This window comes from Rhinatrema bivittatum, chromosome 17 (assembly GCF_901001135.1).
Source record: "Rhinatrema bivittatum chromosome 17, aRhiBiv1.1, whole genome shotgun sequence".
Classification (NCBI taxonomy): Eukaryota; Metazoa; Chordata; class Amphibia; order Gymnophiona; family Rhinatrematidae; genus Rhinatrema; species Rhinatrema bivittatum.
This window is the reverse complement of record NC_042631.1, coordinates 38,393,247-38,411,874: the sequence shown is the minus strand read 5'-3', so window position 1 is coordinate 38,411,874 and position 18,628 is coordinate 38,393,247. Positions and strand designations below refer to the sequence as shown.

Below are 18,628 nucleotides of genomic sequence, written 5' to 3'. Positions count from 1 at the left end.
CTTATTTCTTAGACTTCTGGCATTTGCATACAGACATTTTTATAGTGGGTTTTTTTAATTTGTATTTCTATTTTTATTTGTATTCATATCTTGCTTATTAGTGGATGAATCAAGCAGATTGGAGTCATTCATACCTGTGTCTGCTTTATTTAAATCCATCTGGGCTGCTTCAAGCATTACCTCAGCCTCTGTATCAGAGTACCTCCCTCTGAACTACCTGCTTCTGAGTGACTATTCGCTTTCCCCCTATTTGAAAGCTACTCTATCCCCTTTTTGAAAAGTTAGTCCCAGCAGCGAGCTTCTTTCCCTGGTTAAGGTGAAGCCCATCCTATAGGAACAGGCTCCCCCCCTTCCCCAAAACGTTCTCTAGTTCCTAAGAAACCTAAAACCCTCTTCTCTGCACCATCGTCTCATCCACACACTGAGAATCTGGAGCTCAGCCTGCCTCTGGGGTCCTGTGTGTCGCATGGGGAGCATTTCTGAGAATTCAACCCTAGAGATTCTGAATTTCAATTTCCTACTTAAAAGCCAAGGGTTATCCTCCAGACCCGCCCCCTTGCCACCTTCCTGTGTTGTTAACACCCACAGCTCCTCTGTGCTGTACATTTTCCTACATGTTAGTCAAATGTGTCTTATGTGAAACTTGGCAAAGCCGCAAGGTAAACAAACACTTTCCCCTGGCCCACCATTTTCTCTCTCTCTCTCTCTCTGTCGCATTCCATATGGTGAACACCTGATTGGTTTCTGATGCACAGAAAGCAGATTGGATGATTGATCTTCAGATAATAGTGGATGATGGAGCTGTGAATGTAGCTAAACCAGCAATTTCTATAGATGATCGCTACCAACATGTGACAGTTCCCTTGTTGTCCTGAGCAATTTCTCCAGTTTCTTTTAAAGTGTCAATTGGTTAAATCACCACTCCCGACTAACCACAACAAACTTCTATAAAAGTACCTAAAATATAGTGCCATACACCCTAAGGAACAGATAACTTTTTAAAAGATATTTGAATCATACTTTTCGGACCAATTTTGCTGTACTGTCTGAGCTGCTTTACGTGTTCTCCTTGTTAGTCACGATGATTAAAAAAAAAAAAATAAATAATAGAAATAGGAAATGCTTAATAAATAGTTTATGCATTGTATGAAGGGAGGAGAAAATGGGGGCGGCTTATCCAAATTTTTTCTCTTAAGGGAGGGGGCTAAGAATAGTTGTTGAATATTTTTTAAGTATTGCTTTGTATGCTATTGAGTATTGCTCTGCTTTATTTCATTTGATTCATGAAAACTTCATAACCCGCCTAGTAAAGCATGTGACACAATAAAAATACATCCATAAAATCCAAAATAAAATCACAGCATTGTAAGCTGCCCTGGATCCTTTTGGTTAGTCTGCATATAAATGCAAATGTAATATAGAACAAGTACCTTTGGGAGCAGCATGTGTGGAACATAAGCCATGAATTATCATGGGTTTTAATTAGCATGTGTTCTGGTTATTCCTCTTCCAACACTTATGCCCTTGTGCTCTTGAGAAACTTCATTGCAAATCAGCCTTCTGCTCTGGTAAATGGTTGATATTGAAAGGATACCGAGGAGATGAAGGAATCCTGCTGTTTGTCCTTTCACATACAAGGTTTGTTATGTTCATACACATGGATAATAAAAAGGCTTAGACAAATTTCTGGAAGATAGATCAATTATAGGCTATTAAACACAACACTCTGGGATTCCAGCCCAGACTCAGGACGTCCCTAACTGACTGCCAGACGCTGGAAGGGTATGGCAGGGATGAATTATTTTGCACATCCCCTTTTTCTTAGTCATCTCCTCTAAGATTCTTCTATTTTCCATTTTGAAAACCACATGCTGGGCTAGAATAGCCTATGGTCTGATCTAGTATGGACGTTTTTAAGGTCTTTTTTTGTTTATGAGCCCAGGTCCTCTCAAGAACAGCACTGTTTGTAATATTGGAAATGGGGATCTGGCCACCCCCAAGCAGGTAGGAGTTTATAGTCATGCACTAGGTCATTGGTGGATTTTAGATAATATAGTAGTCTCTGGTTGCCAAGTTTCATTTTGACTTACAGATTTGGTGTCTGTTGCCTTCCATTACTTTCAGGGACTTGCAGCTCTTACAGTGTGATTTTTATTTCACATAACCAATATCTAACTGCTGTCAAGAAAGAGATTTGGCAACATATCTACATTTAAAAATATATGCACATAATTGAACACAGTAACAGAGACGCAAATGGGTTGAAATAACATATTTGAAATTCATTAAGGAAAGGACTTTTTAAAAAATGATTATTTATAGCATTTTCGTAGTTGTGAGGAGCCCCAGCTATACCTCAAAAGTGATACTGACCGATTAGTTGAAGAGTGAATTAATGCTGTCTCAAGGAGTGTGCTGGTGCTTAGATTATGGGACTGTAATGAAAGAGGAGCCGTGGCCTGAGAGATATGTTCAAAGACTCACCTCTGCCACTGATTTTGCGTGTCAACGTGGGCAGGTCACTAACTCCTGGAGTCTCCTGCATCCAGGCGAAAATGAACCATTTGACTTTAATCTGGCTCTCTAGGATAACAAATTAATTAAATTTAATATAATTTATACCTCTCTGCCAGAGGACTGTCATTGCAGGTACTGTGCTGGGTAAGAGTGGAGGAGGGAGGGAGAGGAAATAGAATTGCAGGAAAACCCTAGCAGCTTCTGGTAATATAGTACCATTCGAGACAGGATCTAAGGAAGCTGAAAGCCCAAAGGAATAAGAAGAAACTGGCAGGTACAGAAAGGCTATTTTTAGGAGGGAGACAGTATAGAAAATAACAATTTCGTTAGAACAAGAATTCCCTTCCTGTAGGTGGGAGTAGGGCTTGAGTTGAGTGGGTTTAAGTAGGCATGGCATGACAGTGCTTTTGTTAAAAACCAAAGCATCGTACCTTCCATGGGCCTTAGGGCTGTACAGGTGATTTTTGCATAGATGTTGCTAGAAATCACTTTTTTAATCAGTATTACCAGCACGGAAGGAATTGATCTGATTAGTGTTTCCCATCAGTTGTGGAGAGCATCACCTGCATAATTGTGGCACATGCTTGGATCCTCTCAAACATGGTTCAGAGGCTTTGATAATGAAGCTGTGACTTCTGTTGAAAAATTACAAAATTTCCAAATGTTGCTCCCAATACGAAAGTAAGCTAGGGTACAAGATGAGCATTATTCTAGGAATAACCAAACAATGTAGCATAGAGTCCAACAGGATAAAGGATTGCTGGAAATTAAAAGCACAGTAGAATCTTTATGGGTAGAAATCCCATGTGTGATGGAGAACAGTATAGCAATGGGGATATACTATCATCCAGCTGACCAGAATGATAATTGAGACGATGAAATGCTAAGAGAAATTAGGGAAGCTAACAAATTTGGCAGCACAGTAATGGGAGATTGCAATTATGCCAATATTAACTAGGTAAATGTAACAGGACATGCTAGGAAGTTTAAGTTCCTGGATGGAACAAATGACTGCTTCATGGAGCAGTTCAGGAAACATAGTAACATAGAAATGATGGCAGAAAAGGACCAAATGGTCCATCCAGCCTGCCTAGCATGCTTCCTAAGGTAGTAACAGTTCAAGTTACTCCCATGTTTCTCTTTTGGATAGTAACTGCTGCTCTGAGCATTTATCCCCAAGCCTTATGATAACCCATAAAAATTGCAGCTAGCAACATTTTGTACTGGGTGATGAGCTTTCTTGAAAATTCTGACAGTGCTGCTTGACGTGCTTTGCATATGGACTTGGTCATAGAAGCAATCCTGTGCTTTTTCCCTTATGTCTGCAGATCAGGACCCCAGACCATAGAAGTCGGGGCCCTCTTGGTTGTCGTCTGAATCTAATTCCTCTTCCCCCCCCCCCCCCCCCCGCCACCTAAGCAGGGATCGAAATTGCAGTTGCATTAAAAGTATCAAGGCATATTGGTTAAGGGTAGTAATCATGCCTTCTGCTGTCCAACAAGAGGGGAGCCATTTTAGATCTAATTCTTACTGGAATGCAGGATTTGGTGTGAGAGCTAACAATGGTGGGGCCGCTCGGCAACAGTAATCATAGTGCAATCAAATTTGACTTAATGACTGGAAGGGGGACATTAAATAATTCTACAGCTCTAGCATTTAAACTTTCAAAAGGAAGACTTTGATAAAAGGAGAAAGATAGCAAAAAAAACTATTTGGTGCAGCTACAAAGGTTAAGAGTGTACAAATGGCATGGACATTGTTTAAAAATTCCATCTTAGAAATGCAGTCCAGATGTATTCCACACATTAGAAAGGGTGGAAGTAAGGCCATTCATCTGACAAATAGAAAAAAAGCATTAGCATTGGCAAGTTAAATGTAAAACATTGATAAGACAGGCTAATAGAGAATTTGAAAAGAAACTGGCCATAGAGTCAAAACTCATAATAAAAACTTTTAAAATGATATTTGAAGCAAGAAGTCTGTGAGGGAGTCAATTGAACCATTAGATGATAGAGGATATGGCCATTGTGGAGAAACTAAGTGAATTCTTTGCTTCGGTGTTTCCTAATGAGGATGTTAGGGAGATACCCATTCCAGAAACTGTTTTCAAGGGTAATTATTCAGATGAACTGAAATCATTGTGAAACTGGAAGATGTAATAGGACAGATTGACAAAATGAGTAACAGATCGCTATACACCCCAGGCTTTTGAAATAATTAAAAAATGAAATTTCAGGAAGTTACTGGTAATTTGTAACCAATCGTTAAAATCATCCATTTAACCTGAAGACTGGAGAGTGGCCAATGTAACCCCGATATTTAAAAATGGTACTATATTACCAGATATTTAAAAAGGGCTCCACAGCGGGAAACTATAGACCGGTGAGCCTGACTTCAGTGCCCGGAAAAATCATGGAAACTGTTATAAAGAATAAAATCACAAAATATTTAGATAGACATGGTTTAATGGGACGTAGACAGCATGGATTTACCCAAGGGAAGTCTTGTCTCACAAATCTGCTACACTAAAGGAGTTAAATTTGTGGATAAAGATGAGCCAGTAGATTTAGTTTATTTGGATTTATAAAAGACATTCGACAGTCCCCCCATAAAAGACTATTAAGAAAATTCAAAAGCCATAGGACTGGAAGCATTGTCCTTTTGTGGATTGCAAGCTGGTTAAAAGATAGGAAATAGAGAGTAGTAGTAAATGGTCAGTTTTCTCAGTGGAGAAAGGGAAACAGTGGACTGCCTCAGGGATCTGTACTGGGACCTGTACTTTTTAATATATTTACAAATGATCTGAAAAAGGAAACTGAGTGAGGTGATCAGATTTGCAGATGACTCAAACTTATTCAGACTTCTTAAATTACAAGTGGATTGTGATAAATTGCAGGAGAACCTTATGAGACTGGAAGATTGGGCATCCAAATGGCAGATGAAATTTAATGTGGACAAGTGCAAGGTGATGCACATAGTGAAAAGTAACCCACACTGTACTTACACAATGTTAGATACCATATTAGGAGTTAACCACAGGAAAATAATCTGGGCATTTTAGTAGACAATACATAGAAATCCTCGGCTTGGTGTGCAGTGGCGGTCAAGAAGGCAAACAGCATTAAGAATTGTTAGGAAAGGAATGGTGAATAAAATAGAAAGTGTCACAATACCTTTATATCACTCCATGGTGAGACCCGTGCCTTCAGTAACTGCAATTCTGGTCGCTGCATCACAAAAAAGATATAGTTGCACTAAAAAAAGTACAGTGAAGGGCGATCAAAATGATAAAGGGGATGGGATGGTCCCCTGTGAGGAAAGGCTAAAGAGGTCAGGGCTGGTCGGCTTGGAGAAGAGATGGCTGAGGGGGATATGATAGAGGTGTATAAATGTGAATTGGTTATTTACTCTTTCAGATAATACAAGGACTAGGGGGGCACTCCATGAAATTTGCAAGTAGCACATTTAAAACAAATCGGAAAAACATATTTTTCACTCAGTGCATATTTAATCTCTGGAATCACCAGAGGATGTGGTTAAGGCAGTTAGTGTAGCTGTGTTTAAAAAAGGTTTGTAGAAGTCCATGAACTGTTAGCCAGGTTGACTTAGAGAATAGCCAGTACTTATTACTGGCATTAGTAGCATGGGGTTTGTTCACAGTTTGGGATCTTACCAGGTACTGTGATCTGGATTGGCCACTGTTGGAAACAGGATGCTGGGTTTGATGCACCCTTGGTCTGTCCCAGTATGGCAAATTCATATGTTCTAAAGGCTGAGATCTTTTCATTGGCCAGGTGAAAGTCTTGCATAAAACAGTTGCATAAGTTACAAGTAACAAGTTCCATCCAGATCTAAAAAGGTATTATTTTCTGGGACATATCCATGCATTTCTATGGATCACATCTGTGATCCATAGAAATGCATGGATCCAAAAAACCCACCCCTGTCTTCACGCCCACCCTGACATGTCTTGAAAATTTGTTGTGGATAAAAGATCTCAGAAGCCGTCTTTTCCTTTGGCTCACAAAGCAGGAGAGTCATGGCCCAGAAAGAGTTAAGGCTTTATTGGAGAGAATTCTCTCTCCCTTCCTCCCGCTGTCCCCTACAAGGGATTGATGGCTAGATTTTCTGCGCCTTTTTTATGTTGGACCCCGTTACCTGCACTGGGCCACTAAACAAATTATCCTGTGCACATTGCAATGTCTCGGGGGGCACGCACAAGTGTCCCTGCGATATCTCCAGGCATTACGTTAATAGAAATCCTGGCATCTTCGAGGTGGTATATTTCCCCTTGATCAAGTGAATGGTTTCTCGTGCCATGGGGGGTGCCTGCACTGCAGAACCCGTGGCCACAGCTCACAATAGTGTGGCTGCCAGAGTCTTTTCAACATGTGTGTTGCATCCATAAGGTTTTTAATGTGAGTACTGGTAAGCAAAGCTGAGCAGGAATGTGAAAAGGAAGCGCCAGAGAGCACGCTTACTTACATGGCAGGGCTTCCTAAAGCTCTGTTGCTAGATTGCTAACTGGGAATTGGGAGGGTGATGGTCAAGCTTTGCCTTTACTGGTCAAAAGCACGTGCATCTTTTACTGTGGCTGCACCATGGTTGGCAGTAGACAATGTACAATGCCAGATATAGCGTGCACAAGACGGTAAGAAGAAATGCCACCTGTGCACGCTAGAAATGAGACACGGGGGATGTTCCCAGTTCCATTCTTTTCTGGTCTTCAGCTTGATTCAGAGTAGATTTTGCTGCATTTCTCTGCTGCCAGAGGTTGTCATGGAATTTTGGGGGGGGACTGGGCAGGTGAACATTTTGGGGTGAGTATGTTGCCTCCACCCTTGCTGTCCATCAGCCAGAGTTTGGTCTCACCTTGGGCTATGTGCAAACTCCTCAGGCCTGTATTTTCCCTTATTCTATCCACTTAGGTCCCGGTCCATAAGCGGAGCTTCATCAGGTCTCTCCACCAGCCCTCTCAGCAGTCCACGGGTGAGTAACCTGTCTATAGCTGCATACCTAAGCCACATTTAATGCATTTTATATCTGTTCTTACATAATTCATGAGGTAACTTCAGTATTACTGGTATTTGTTTTTTTCCATATATATATATATATATATATATATATGCGGTTCATATTCAAAAGCATTTAGCCAGCTAACTCTGAAGTTATCTGATTAAATGAGTATTTGGGCACTTAGCCGGCTAGATTTTAGTCTGCTAAGTTAGGGGCATTCAGGTGGGCGTAACTGGGAGGGGCTGAGTTAGCCGGCTAACTCAGATATTTGGATTTAACGCACTAATGTAGCTGGCTAAATCTGGTCTGTCTAAAGAGCTGTCCTAAAGTTAGCCAGATAAAGTTAGACGACTGTCTTTAGGATAACCAGCTATATTCAATATTGCAGCTGCACTTTTGAATATACCTCCAAAGTTAGCCGGATAAGTTTATCGGGCAAGCCTTGCTATCCAGACAGTGATTGAATATGGACCTCTCAGTCTTTAAAAAAAAACCTTGCCTTCTCCGTCTCCTGTTTATTTTCTGTTTGTTTTCCTGGGGTATGTCTATGAGTTGAATGGTTAAGGCGATCGGATCCAGAGACTTTTTAATTTAATCACTAAAACACTAGGATAGACCAGTGCCATGCCATCTCAGACAGGTACTTCAGTGAAAGGCTCTCTTCAAGGTATTCCACATTATCGCAGATGAGCATAGTCTGCAAACCAAGGAGCAGGGCAAGTCACAGAAATATTGTCAAGCGTAACCAGACTCGGACATCACCAAAGGGGTCCTGGGAGTCAAATGTGAATGGTTTGTGATATTACCCGGGTCTGAGATGAAGATGACACTGGGAGTTTGTAATATGTTTGCACAAGATGCTTCACATGGGGTAAGAGCCCTGGCGCTAAAAAAAAATGCTCAGTGCCATGACACAGAATGTGGGATCCCTTTACAGAGATGCTGGTCTTTTGCTTCGCAAATATTAAAGATATGCATTTCAGTCCCTTGCTTTTAAAGCATCTTTCTTCCTAATCTGGGAGCCTCTTCTCCCTTTAGGGAACTAAGCTATGCGGGGAGCATCCGCCAGTCTTTGTTGTGGTGGATTTGTCTTGGTGCCCCCACGGCACTCCTGTGGATTTCCTGCAGTACGTCTGTTCTCAGTCTGCTGCTCGGAGTCTACTGCACTAGCTCGGATTGGTCCCATCGCGCAGCGGCAGCCAGCTCTGTCATGCTCCCATCAGCAGACTGGAAGGGAACCTGCACACAGGAAATAATGTACTGAAATCAACTCCTGCTTGAGCTAAACAGAATCTGGAATGTGCTCCCGGAGGCCCCTTTCCGTTGTCTTTCAAAGATAAAGGGGAGTTCTGACAGTCACTTGAAGGTTTATTTTGAAAACAGAGTTTGAAATTTTAAGGACTTAGTAGACTCCAGCTTTGAGTTTTATGATTCAGAATCACCAGAATTCATTGCATACTCATTGATTATTAAACTATTCATTTTAGGAAGGGAAGTTATTATGAAACGGAAGTACACATTCACCAACATTTGTAGCATACTTGCTTGATGCGGTTTAATTCCCAAAATGCGTAAAGTTTATTCGGGTCTGTTGCAGGGGTTGGAGAATGTGTAGCTCTGTATGCAGTATCCTTTGTCCTCAGAGATGCCATGACCAGCAGGAAATCACAATGACCGTGTGATGGCATGGAATTCTAAGCCCATTAGAATTCTTCTATACATGTTTTCAACATAATTCTTAATGGAGGGGATTAATGACACGAGAGTCCTCACGGGTAAAGAGATCTGTTAACCAACAACTGCCTAGACCACTGCTAATGGCCCAAGCTAAAGGAAAGCTCTAATAGGTTTGAGAACAAGACTGGCAAAGCAAAAATCTTAGGTCTATCGCTTTTCAAACTATGTGATTTGAGAAAAGATAAATAAAACATAGATTTAATTTATTTGACTTATTTTGGCTGTCATTGAATCATTTTAAAAGCTGCAGTGGTTACAGGGGCTTGTCAGCCAAACATGGTTTCCTACAGCTTGATGGAGCCTGCAGTGAAGTATTTTAGAAGCCAAGCTCTGTGAATTTATAAGCTTTCTATGTGACTTTGGATTCCTCTCACTGGGCAACAGGCACTAGAGCAGGGGTTCTCAGCAAGGGCCTGGTTTTCAAAATATTCTCAAAGAATACTTATGAAATGCATTTGCATACATGTGGTCTAAGAGCTTGGCTACTCTGAAAATGAGACTTGTTTGCAGCTCTTGCGGGACAGCTGAGAGCCCATGTACTAAGGAATGCCATTACTTTTGATGTTTTTTTAAGTAGGAGTGAATGCTGCTTTAAGGTAGCATACCAAATGAAAAGCCAACCCATGCCATTTGTTGCCATAGAAACTGCTAAATAAGACAAAATAATGAAAAGATCTTTCTTCTGTCACATGCATCGTTATGAACTTAAATTCCAGTGCAATGCAAAGCATTTCTTGGAGAGAGATTGAGTACATGCACTTTGCACCTGGTTTTCTACACGGGGCGTGTGCACGAGAGTGTGTGTATGTGTGTGCGCTTCATTAGCAGTGGTAATGTTCTGTGCACCTGCACGCACCTTGGAAACCGGCATGATCTTGCTCATCTCTTCACCCCCACCACACCCTTTGCTTGTGCTTGTGCAGCCATGTACATTGGCCAGTGCTAGACAGAGAGAGTCCTTAGCAGCATCCCACCAATTCTGTTGCAGACGGGTCTGAAATTAGCTCAGACTGTGCTCCAGTCCCAAAGGTAGTAATGTCCAGTCAGGTGGATGATGACCTCGATTCACTAGGCCTATTGATGGGATCCAGAGTGTAAAATAATTATCCACTCGCCACTGAGATTATTAATGATCCCTCACTAATGATGATACTAATGATCCCTAGCCAGTCATATTCAGAATATTAATGATCTGCAACCTGAAACCATTTTGATTATTTCCAAATAAAAGGATTATGGATAATCTTCAGTTAGTGCAAAGATTGATTGATTATCTCCAGTCAATCACTAGTCAATTCTAAAAATCTCTAATCAATCATCGTATCAGTAATGTATTAGAGCACTGTAGGCCAGTAGAGACCCAAACCATATCTCTCTCATGTCTGTTTCATGGCCTTGGAAATGATTTCTCTCTGGCTCATTGTTAGACCTGTGGGTTGTATTAGTGGCACAGTGTAGGGAATCTTCCACAGAGCTAAAGTGTTCTCTGGTCAAGGACTTTCTTTCATAGTACTGGCAATCTGGTACCTTCTACCTGCGATGGATTTTCTAGTAAGTAAACAACTGTTCCTCCCAGAAGCAGCAAAATAAGTTGACATTTTTCCCCAAATATCAGTATCAGAAAATACATAAATGGCATCCTCCAAGTGTATGCCTGTATTTTTTATTTGATCTCATTGGATTAAGTCATGCTTGTGGGGTAATCTTTTGAAGGGTGCTGCCCAATCCACATTTTATACTGTCTAAATGACAGAGAAGTAATATGAGAGACAATTCTCTTAGGGGCATAGAAGTACAAAGGATTGATAAGACAGTTAATTGGAATAGCCTCAGTGACTTCTAACCTGCTGACTCACTGTGTTGGTAACATGAAATCTGACAGCAGATGGACGCCAGCAAGTCATTCTCTTCTGCTCATTTTCCCTGTCCTACGCATTACCACAGACCCCATTTGGGTATGACTTTACACTCACTCTTGCTTCACCACACCTCCATGCATCTTGTCCCATTCCAGCTCAGTCAGAACCAGTGCTGGGATTCTAGCCCCATGAGTCTTCATTTACATCAGCCTAATATTGATAGACCCACTCTTCCACAGTTCCCAGTCTGATCATTGCAGCGATGTTCCTGAGGCTGGGAGCCAATGCACCAGGGCCCTCTATCAGGGGATCTCTAAATCCAGCTGCAAGGTATCACCTTCAATGATAGCCATGACTCCATCCCTTCAGAGGCTGTGAATGCAGATCTCCACAGCACCCCCATCCCCAGCCAGCCCAACTCTGGGACTGAACCGTAGATGTGCCACGGGACAGTACACAGCCCTGCCACTATAAGCCACCGCCACCTTTTGTGAATTCTGACACTTGTTTTTACCCCCAGTATCCCTGCACCCATTACTCTGTGAAGAAATGCTTCTTTATATTTACCCATTTCCAGCCATCCGTCATGACTATTTGTTCTAAAAAGTCTTTAGAGTCTGACCTTTAATGCACAGAAAGATAAATTTCCTGATTCTGAGAGATACATTACAGTACTGAAGAGGGGGATGCCATTGTACCCAGCGGAGGCCAGTAATGTAGGACAGAAATTATTAAACTTGCCAACTCATCCTTGCTGGGGGAAAAAGAATAACCCTCTCTTCCCACCCCCAAGTCCCCTCCACAGATTATGATATCATCACACACATAAAAATTGAAATTAGTTCCCTGGAGCTGTAAAGTTCAGTTTTTTGGATCTTAAAAAATCGCAAAATCTTCCTCAACATTGGTTCAGCAGGTTGGAGGATCAGAATGGCAACACCCATAAAACGAGGGAGGAGCAGGGACATCTGGTATTGCTCAAATATAGTAATAAGTGTCTCATTGTTCCCCCCTCGTGCATGTTCCAGTAACCCACCTTTTCCTTTCAGAGGATTTGCCTGTTCCTGGCGCACCTGTCAGGCTCATTGTGGGTGGGAAGTGCTGAGAGGGCACTGGGGGACTTCAACATCTGATTTCTGAGCCTCCCAGGTTAAAATCCTGTTTAAGTAGGTGTCTTGTTCTATTTACTGAACAGCAAAGCCATGTGGGTGTTTTAACCAAAACCAGTAATTAGGGTTTAGGCCTAAACAGTGGATCCAAACCAGAGAAGGATCCCTTTTAGTCTGAGGTTTATCATGGTATTTGGGAAAAATCTCATACTTGTCTGGTTGCTGATTTTTATTTTTTTTTTTCATGAGGGATTTTTATTTGAGGGGGAAGGGGGCCTTCTAGTGTTAACTCATATAGGAAATTGTAATGAAAAAAAAAATCAGGAAGCAAGGTGTTCCGTCATCCTGTAATAACTGACACTTCCTCCCCAAGTGTGGCTGTGCTTCCTTCCCATCAGGCCTTGCTTTGTAGTATCAGGTGCGGAGAAATCTCAGGTTAAGGTTTTGTCTCTCCATTTTAATTTGCCTTGTCTGATTCTTTTGTTTTTGCTTAGTTTTGGTTGTGTTGCTGGCACGCAGTTGTTTAATGGGTGCCAGACCAGGTTATGCTGTTGATGCTCTTGTTGCTGTTTTGCTGCTGGTGATACATGCTGTGCTCCTAGCTAATTGCATGTCTTCTTTTTTGTTGTTGTCCTGTTTTTCTTTCTTTGCAAATCCCCCTTCTTCCCATCTACCTTCATTATTTGTGTTTACATGTTCAATGTTGATGCATCTGTCATCTAAATGGATCTGGTTTCTGTTTTGCCTCCTGCATTGGCCTATATTGTATGTCTGTGAACTCCCCCACCCCCAACACACACACTCTCGCTCTTGATGTGCATGAACTCTCTCTCTTTCCTCGTCTGTCTTGTAGCCTATTAGAAAGTTTTTCATCCCCCCTCAGACCACCCATCTTCCTTTCTCCCCCCGCCCCCAAATTACTCTGGACTCAGATGCTTGTAGGAACCTATCCAGGCCTGATCACACTCTCCAGCCCAAGCAAGGGCAGCAGCCCAATCCCAAGACGCAAACTCTACCATCCAAGACTAAACTGTCTGAGAAGCCACTGCAGTCAACCAAATCCAATCCACTGCCAACCAGCAACACCAATGCATCCCCCTCCCGGCACTCCCCTGCCCAGAATGCCCAAGGCTGTTCATCCGCCAATGCCACCTTTAGCCCAAAGCTGGCTGTTCCTTCCATGCAAGTCACTCCTATGTCTCCTATTAGATTACTCCCTTCTAGTACTGATCCAAACACCAAATCTATCCCCATCATACAGGTCACCCCTCACCCCTCTCCAAGGGGAAGTCCCCTCCCTACCCCTAAGGGGACACCTGTCCACACGCCCAAGGAGAGTCCAGCAGGAACACCCAACCCAACACCACCTTCCAGCCCCAGCATTGGAGGGATGCCCTGGAGGACACGCCTCAACTCAATCAAGAACAGCTTCCTGGGATCGCCTCGATTTCACCGCCGGAAATTACAAGGTGAGTCTGTTACAATAAATCTATACTCAGCACATTTATGTGTATTACAAGCACATGCTAAGTCTGTACCTGCCAGAGCACTATGGGAAGGGTACTTGAGGCTGTCTTCTCCAAGATCATGGTGAGCATGTGTTGCCATAGTCCTGTGTTTTTAGTATATAGTCAGTTTGTACTTGCCATTGCCCTCTGTGTTTGTGATATGATAAATCTGTGTTAATGACACATGGTAAATTTACAGGTACTGCAGTCGTGTGTTATAGGCATATTAGTTGTCGGAGCTCTCGACAGTCCTGTGTGTTGCAGGTATACTATTAATGTGCACCAGCCATAGTCCTTTGTGTTAGAAACACTAGGTGAGTCTGTGGTGACCATAGCTCTGTGTACAGTAGTACACATTAACCACAAGAGTGAAACTCAAAATACCCAGAGGTGGTAAATATTTTTTCTAAAGCAAAGACCCAAGGGGGTCTCTGCTTCCTCACTCTTTTTGCCTACCCTTATTAGGACGGGTATGGTGAATAAAACGGAAAATGCTATAATGCCTCTATTGCTCCATGGAGAAACTGCATCTTGAGTACTGTGTACAATTCTGGTCGCCGCATCTCAAAAAAGATATAGTTGTGATGGAGAAGGTACAGAGAAGGGTGACCAAAATGATAAAGGGGATGGAACAGCTCCCCTATGAGGAAAGGCTGAAGAGGTAAGGGCTGTTCAGCTTGGAGAAGAGATGGCTGAGGGGGGATATGATAGAGGACTTTAAAAACATGAGAGGTCTAGAATGGGTAAATTTGAATCGGTTATTTACTCTTTCGGATAAAAGGATAGGGAAGGAGAGAAACTTCTTTCTCACTACTGTCCTTTCTCCTCTTTCCTCTCTGCTCCCTCTCCCCCCCCCCCCTCCTGTTAATTGTATTTTCAATCTTTTGTTAAACAGTTACAATGTAAACCGGCATGATGTTTGCCACGAATGTCGGTATATAAAAATCAACAAATAAATAAATACATAAAAAAAGACTAGGGGGCACTCCATGAAGTTAGCAAGTAGCACATTTAAAACTAATCGGAGAAAATTATTTTTCATTCAATGCACAATTAAGCTCTGGAATTTGTTGTCAGGATGTGGTTGGTGCAGTTAGTGTATCTGGGTTTAAAAAAGGTTTGGATAAGTTCTTGGAGAAGTCCAATAATTGTTATTAATCAAGTTGTCTTAGAGAATAGCCTCTGCTATTACTGGCATCAGTAGCATGGGATCTACCTAGTGTTACTTACCGGGTACTTGTAGCCTGTATTGGCCACTGCTGGAGACAGGATGCTGGGCTTGTCTGACCCAGTATGGCAATTTCTTATGTTCTTATGATATTCTGGGGGATGGAGTTAGGAATTTCTAGGGTCATGAAATCCAGTTAGCTAAAGTCAGTTTATGAAATAAATTCTAGGTATTATAACCTGTAGTCTGGGGCTAAATACTTGCACTGTTTTAAGTATTTGTGTTATTGAATTACTCGTGAATACACACACATTATGGAAGTAAATACATTTGGACTGGCCCAATGACCTAGCAGCAGAAGCAACACCATGAAATACCATTTGAGAGATCCAGATTCAAGTGCTGTACCTGGCTTCTGTTCCTTGTAGCAATAGAAGCTGGGTATACTGTGGAGGTAACACTCATAGACCCCGGGGAGTCAGGGGAGTCCCAGCCATTGCTTAAGAGGTATATGTTTGGACTTGTGGCACATGCTTGTGCCAGGTTCCGGTGGGTCTGCAGTCAGAGGTCTGCCACTCTGGTGGCTGGATGAGACAGGAGAGGAAATAGAATTAAAAAAACTGGTTCATCAGTTTTTGACGGCCCTACTCCTTCCCCCAGTGGTAGTGATGAGGGATGGGATAAAAATCCCAGCTGTTGGAAGTGTCAAGTGAAAGACAGTGTGATAAGCTTAGTTGATTTGTGAGTTTGGCTGCAAGGAAGGTGGGGGGAGATTTTTTTCTCTGCTTATTTTAGATGCTGAGATTTTTTTCATTTATTGTCTATGCTGTCTTTTTAGTAATATTAATATTTGATAATCAACACAATCCCATTCTTAATGAAATACGAAATCTGGGTGTAATCCTTGATTCAGCATTCTCTATGTTCTCTGAGAACAAATAGGATGGTTGTCCTCACACATGGGTGACATCATCAGCTAGAGCTCCGATGTGGAAAACTTATGTCAAAGTATCTAGAACTTTGAGTAGGCACACTGAGCATGCCGTGTACCATGCGTCCACGTAGGGTCCTTCTCCAGTCTCTTTTCCGCGGAGCTGTAAGCCTTGTGGTGTGAGTGAGCTCATTTTGGCTGTTTTTTGGCCTTGTGGAAAACTTTGCTTTTTCTTGCATTTTTTTGTGGGTTTTTCTTCATTGTTCCATCACCGGATCCCTCTCTATAGCCTTCCCATAGTATCTCCTACTCAAAGTTTTCAACAATTCGGGTAAGTTTCCTTTTGCAGTCACTTCCCCATGGTGGCGGTGCATCAGTGCTTGCCAGCCATCGCCACCCCACCGCCATAGTTTCGTTTCTTGCCCCTTTTGTTTCATCCCGGTGCCCAAGGACTATGTCCATCATAGATCCACATGAAATATGCATCCTCTGCCTGGGGGCATTGCATGGTATCCGGGGTTGCCGCTTATGCGCCAGATGAGCCCAAAGGGATGTCTGCTTCGACTCACTGGAGCAGCTCTTTGGGTCGAAGAAGTCCGAGCCATTGACATCGAAGGACCAAGGAGCCACACTAATGGACACTGAGCCATCAACATTGGCGGAACCATCTATTCCTCCTATGCCGTTGGTGGATAGGGGTACTGGAGACTGACCGTCATCAATCTCCTCCAGGCTGAGGACGTCAGATTCCTCATCATTGACCTCTGCACCAGGGAACAACCGAGGTTGAGCATCGAGGGAAGCCGAAGAAGCATCATTACCAGTCCCTATTGATGCAGGGGGATGCACTGACTTTTGCTGCAATGCCCCTGAAGCGACCCCGCAGCGAGGAATGCCAATACTGCATTGGTGCTGGGGATCCGTGACGGTCTCCACCATTCCTGATGCCAGTCACCAATCCACCTCGAGGGTCTGAAGAGGATCTAGCCACTCCTCCTTCCTCCCAGTCTGTATCGGCATCAGCAACATTCGAGGTGGAGCTGGAGCGCCAACTCCAGCTAGCAGTTGATCGGGCACTGCAGGGCTTTGGTCCTATGGCATCAACGGCACCAGACCCGTTGCCGCCCATCCTGGAAAAGCTTAACGTGCTCATCGGTGCATTACCAACCCAGCTGGCATGTGTTCCCAGGACAGCACTGGTACTCAGCAGGGCACCAAGGCCTCCCCCTACCGATACGGTGGTCATCGCTGGTTTCTCCAAGGAGGAAGCTCCACCGAGACTGGCAGAGATGCTGATGTCTGCCACCCCCATCCAGTTTTACCAGTGCCTGCACCTCTGGATGAAGGCTGAGCACCTAGGGACCCATATCCTATGGCTCTTGGGAGGATGACATTTCGTAGTCCTCCAAGGGTCTCCCTTCGGACCCTCCTCCTTCAGAGGAGCAGGGGAAGTCTCCGCATGAGGACGTAGCCTTCGCAGTTTTTGTGAGGGTGATGGCAGAAGCCATCCCTTTTCAGTTATTGATGGAGGAAGATGCCAGGCATAGAGTGCTTGGGATCCTCCAGTTTGGGGAGCCTCCTAGGGAGATCTTGGTGGTCCCGGTACATGATATCCTTGCTACTGGGGATATGGGAACACCCTCTCACAGTGTCTCCCGTTAATAAGAAGACAGATGAGGTCTACCTCATCCAAAGAGCTGCCAGATTCGACAAGCGTCAGCTGCCCCACAATTGGTGGTGGTCAAATTGACTCTCAGGAGGGCCAAGCACTCTTGGATTCATTCCTCAGCATCCCCAGGGAAGGACCATAGAGCAATGGACACTCTTGGGAGGAATGTATTTCAAGGCACCATGCTCATTGCCTGTATTGCTGCCTACTAGCTCTACAGGAGCCAGTACTCGTGGGACAAATGGGGGTGCAGGAGGCGGTTGGGCAGCTGCCTCAACAGCAGCAGGATACCCTCATATCACTGGTGCATAGGAGCCTGGAGAGCAGAAATCACCAGGACCGTGCAGTCTACGATGTTTTTGAGATGGCATCAAGGGTCTCTGCGGTGGGAATCCGCACCCGCAGAGTGGCATGGCTGTGGGCCTCGTATCTCTGACCAGAGATACAAGAATGACTCACTGACATGCAGTGGGAATCCGCACCCGCAGGGTGGCATGGCTGTGGGCCTCGTATCTCTGACCAGAGATACAAGAATGACTCACTGACATGTCGTGTACTGGGGAGAATCTCTGCAGAGATACGGTAGGGATGCTGTGACCCAATTTCAGGACCACCATGAAACTCTCCAACAACTCTCTACGAGCACACCAGACTTGTCATCCTCTTCTAGGAGGCTGACGACAGGGACCAAGAGGGTCTTTCTTTCACCAAGGGAGGTACTGTCCTCTGCCTCCTGTCCACACCATCATGGCTCCCTCAGCGGCAGAGAGCCCCCCCAGGCCCCAGCGGACTCCTCAGTCAAGTCCAGGGATGGGGTTTTGATTGGGTCATGGGGAGCGTGTGCCAGTTGCCCATGCTGGAGCAATGGATCCTCTGGTCGGGGGCAGGCTTCGGTTCTTTGTGAACCAGTGGCCCAATATAACCTCAGGACCCACAGGGCAGGACGGTAAGTGGTCAAGAAAAGCCATGGATGAGAAAAAACAAAACAAAACAAGACCGGAGCCTTGGAAAGAATCTTCTTTCCAAGTCTCCGGTCTTGTTTTGTTTTTTCACACCAATATAACCTCAGACCAGTGGGTTCTGTCTATCATCCATCAAGGGTACCAGTTGAATC

General features: G+C 43.7%; 1 protein-coding gene across 5 annotated transcripts in view; it reads left to right on the top strand.

Moving 5' to 3' along the window:
- Positions 1 to 18,628, top strand: part of BRSK2 (BR serine/threonine kinase 2) — an 830,501-nt gene that overhangs the window by 747,716 nt on the left and 64,157 nt on the right. For 3 of the 5 annotated variants that reach the window (XM_029582478.1, XM_029582479.1, XM_029582476.1), the window contains 2 exons: positions 7,446 to 7,506; positions 13,092 to 13,707. In XM_029582478.1, the coding sequence (XP_029438338.1) occupies positions 7,446 to 7,506; positions 13,092 to 13,707 (677 nt within the window). The remainder of the gene's footprint in view (positions 1 to 7,445; positions 7,507 to 13,091; positions 13,708 to 18,628) is intronic. The other 2 variants (XM_029582480.1, XM_029582481.1) reach the window with 1 other exon arrangement.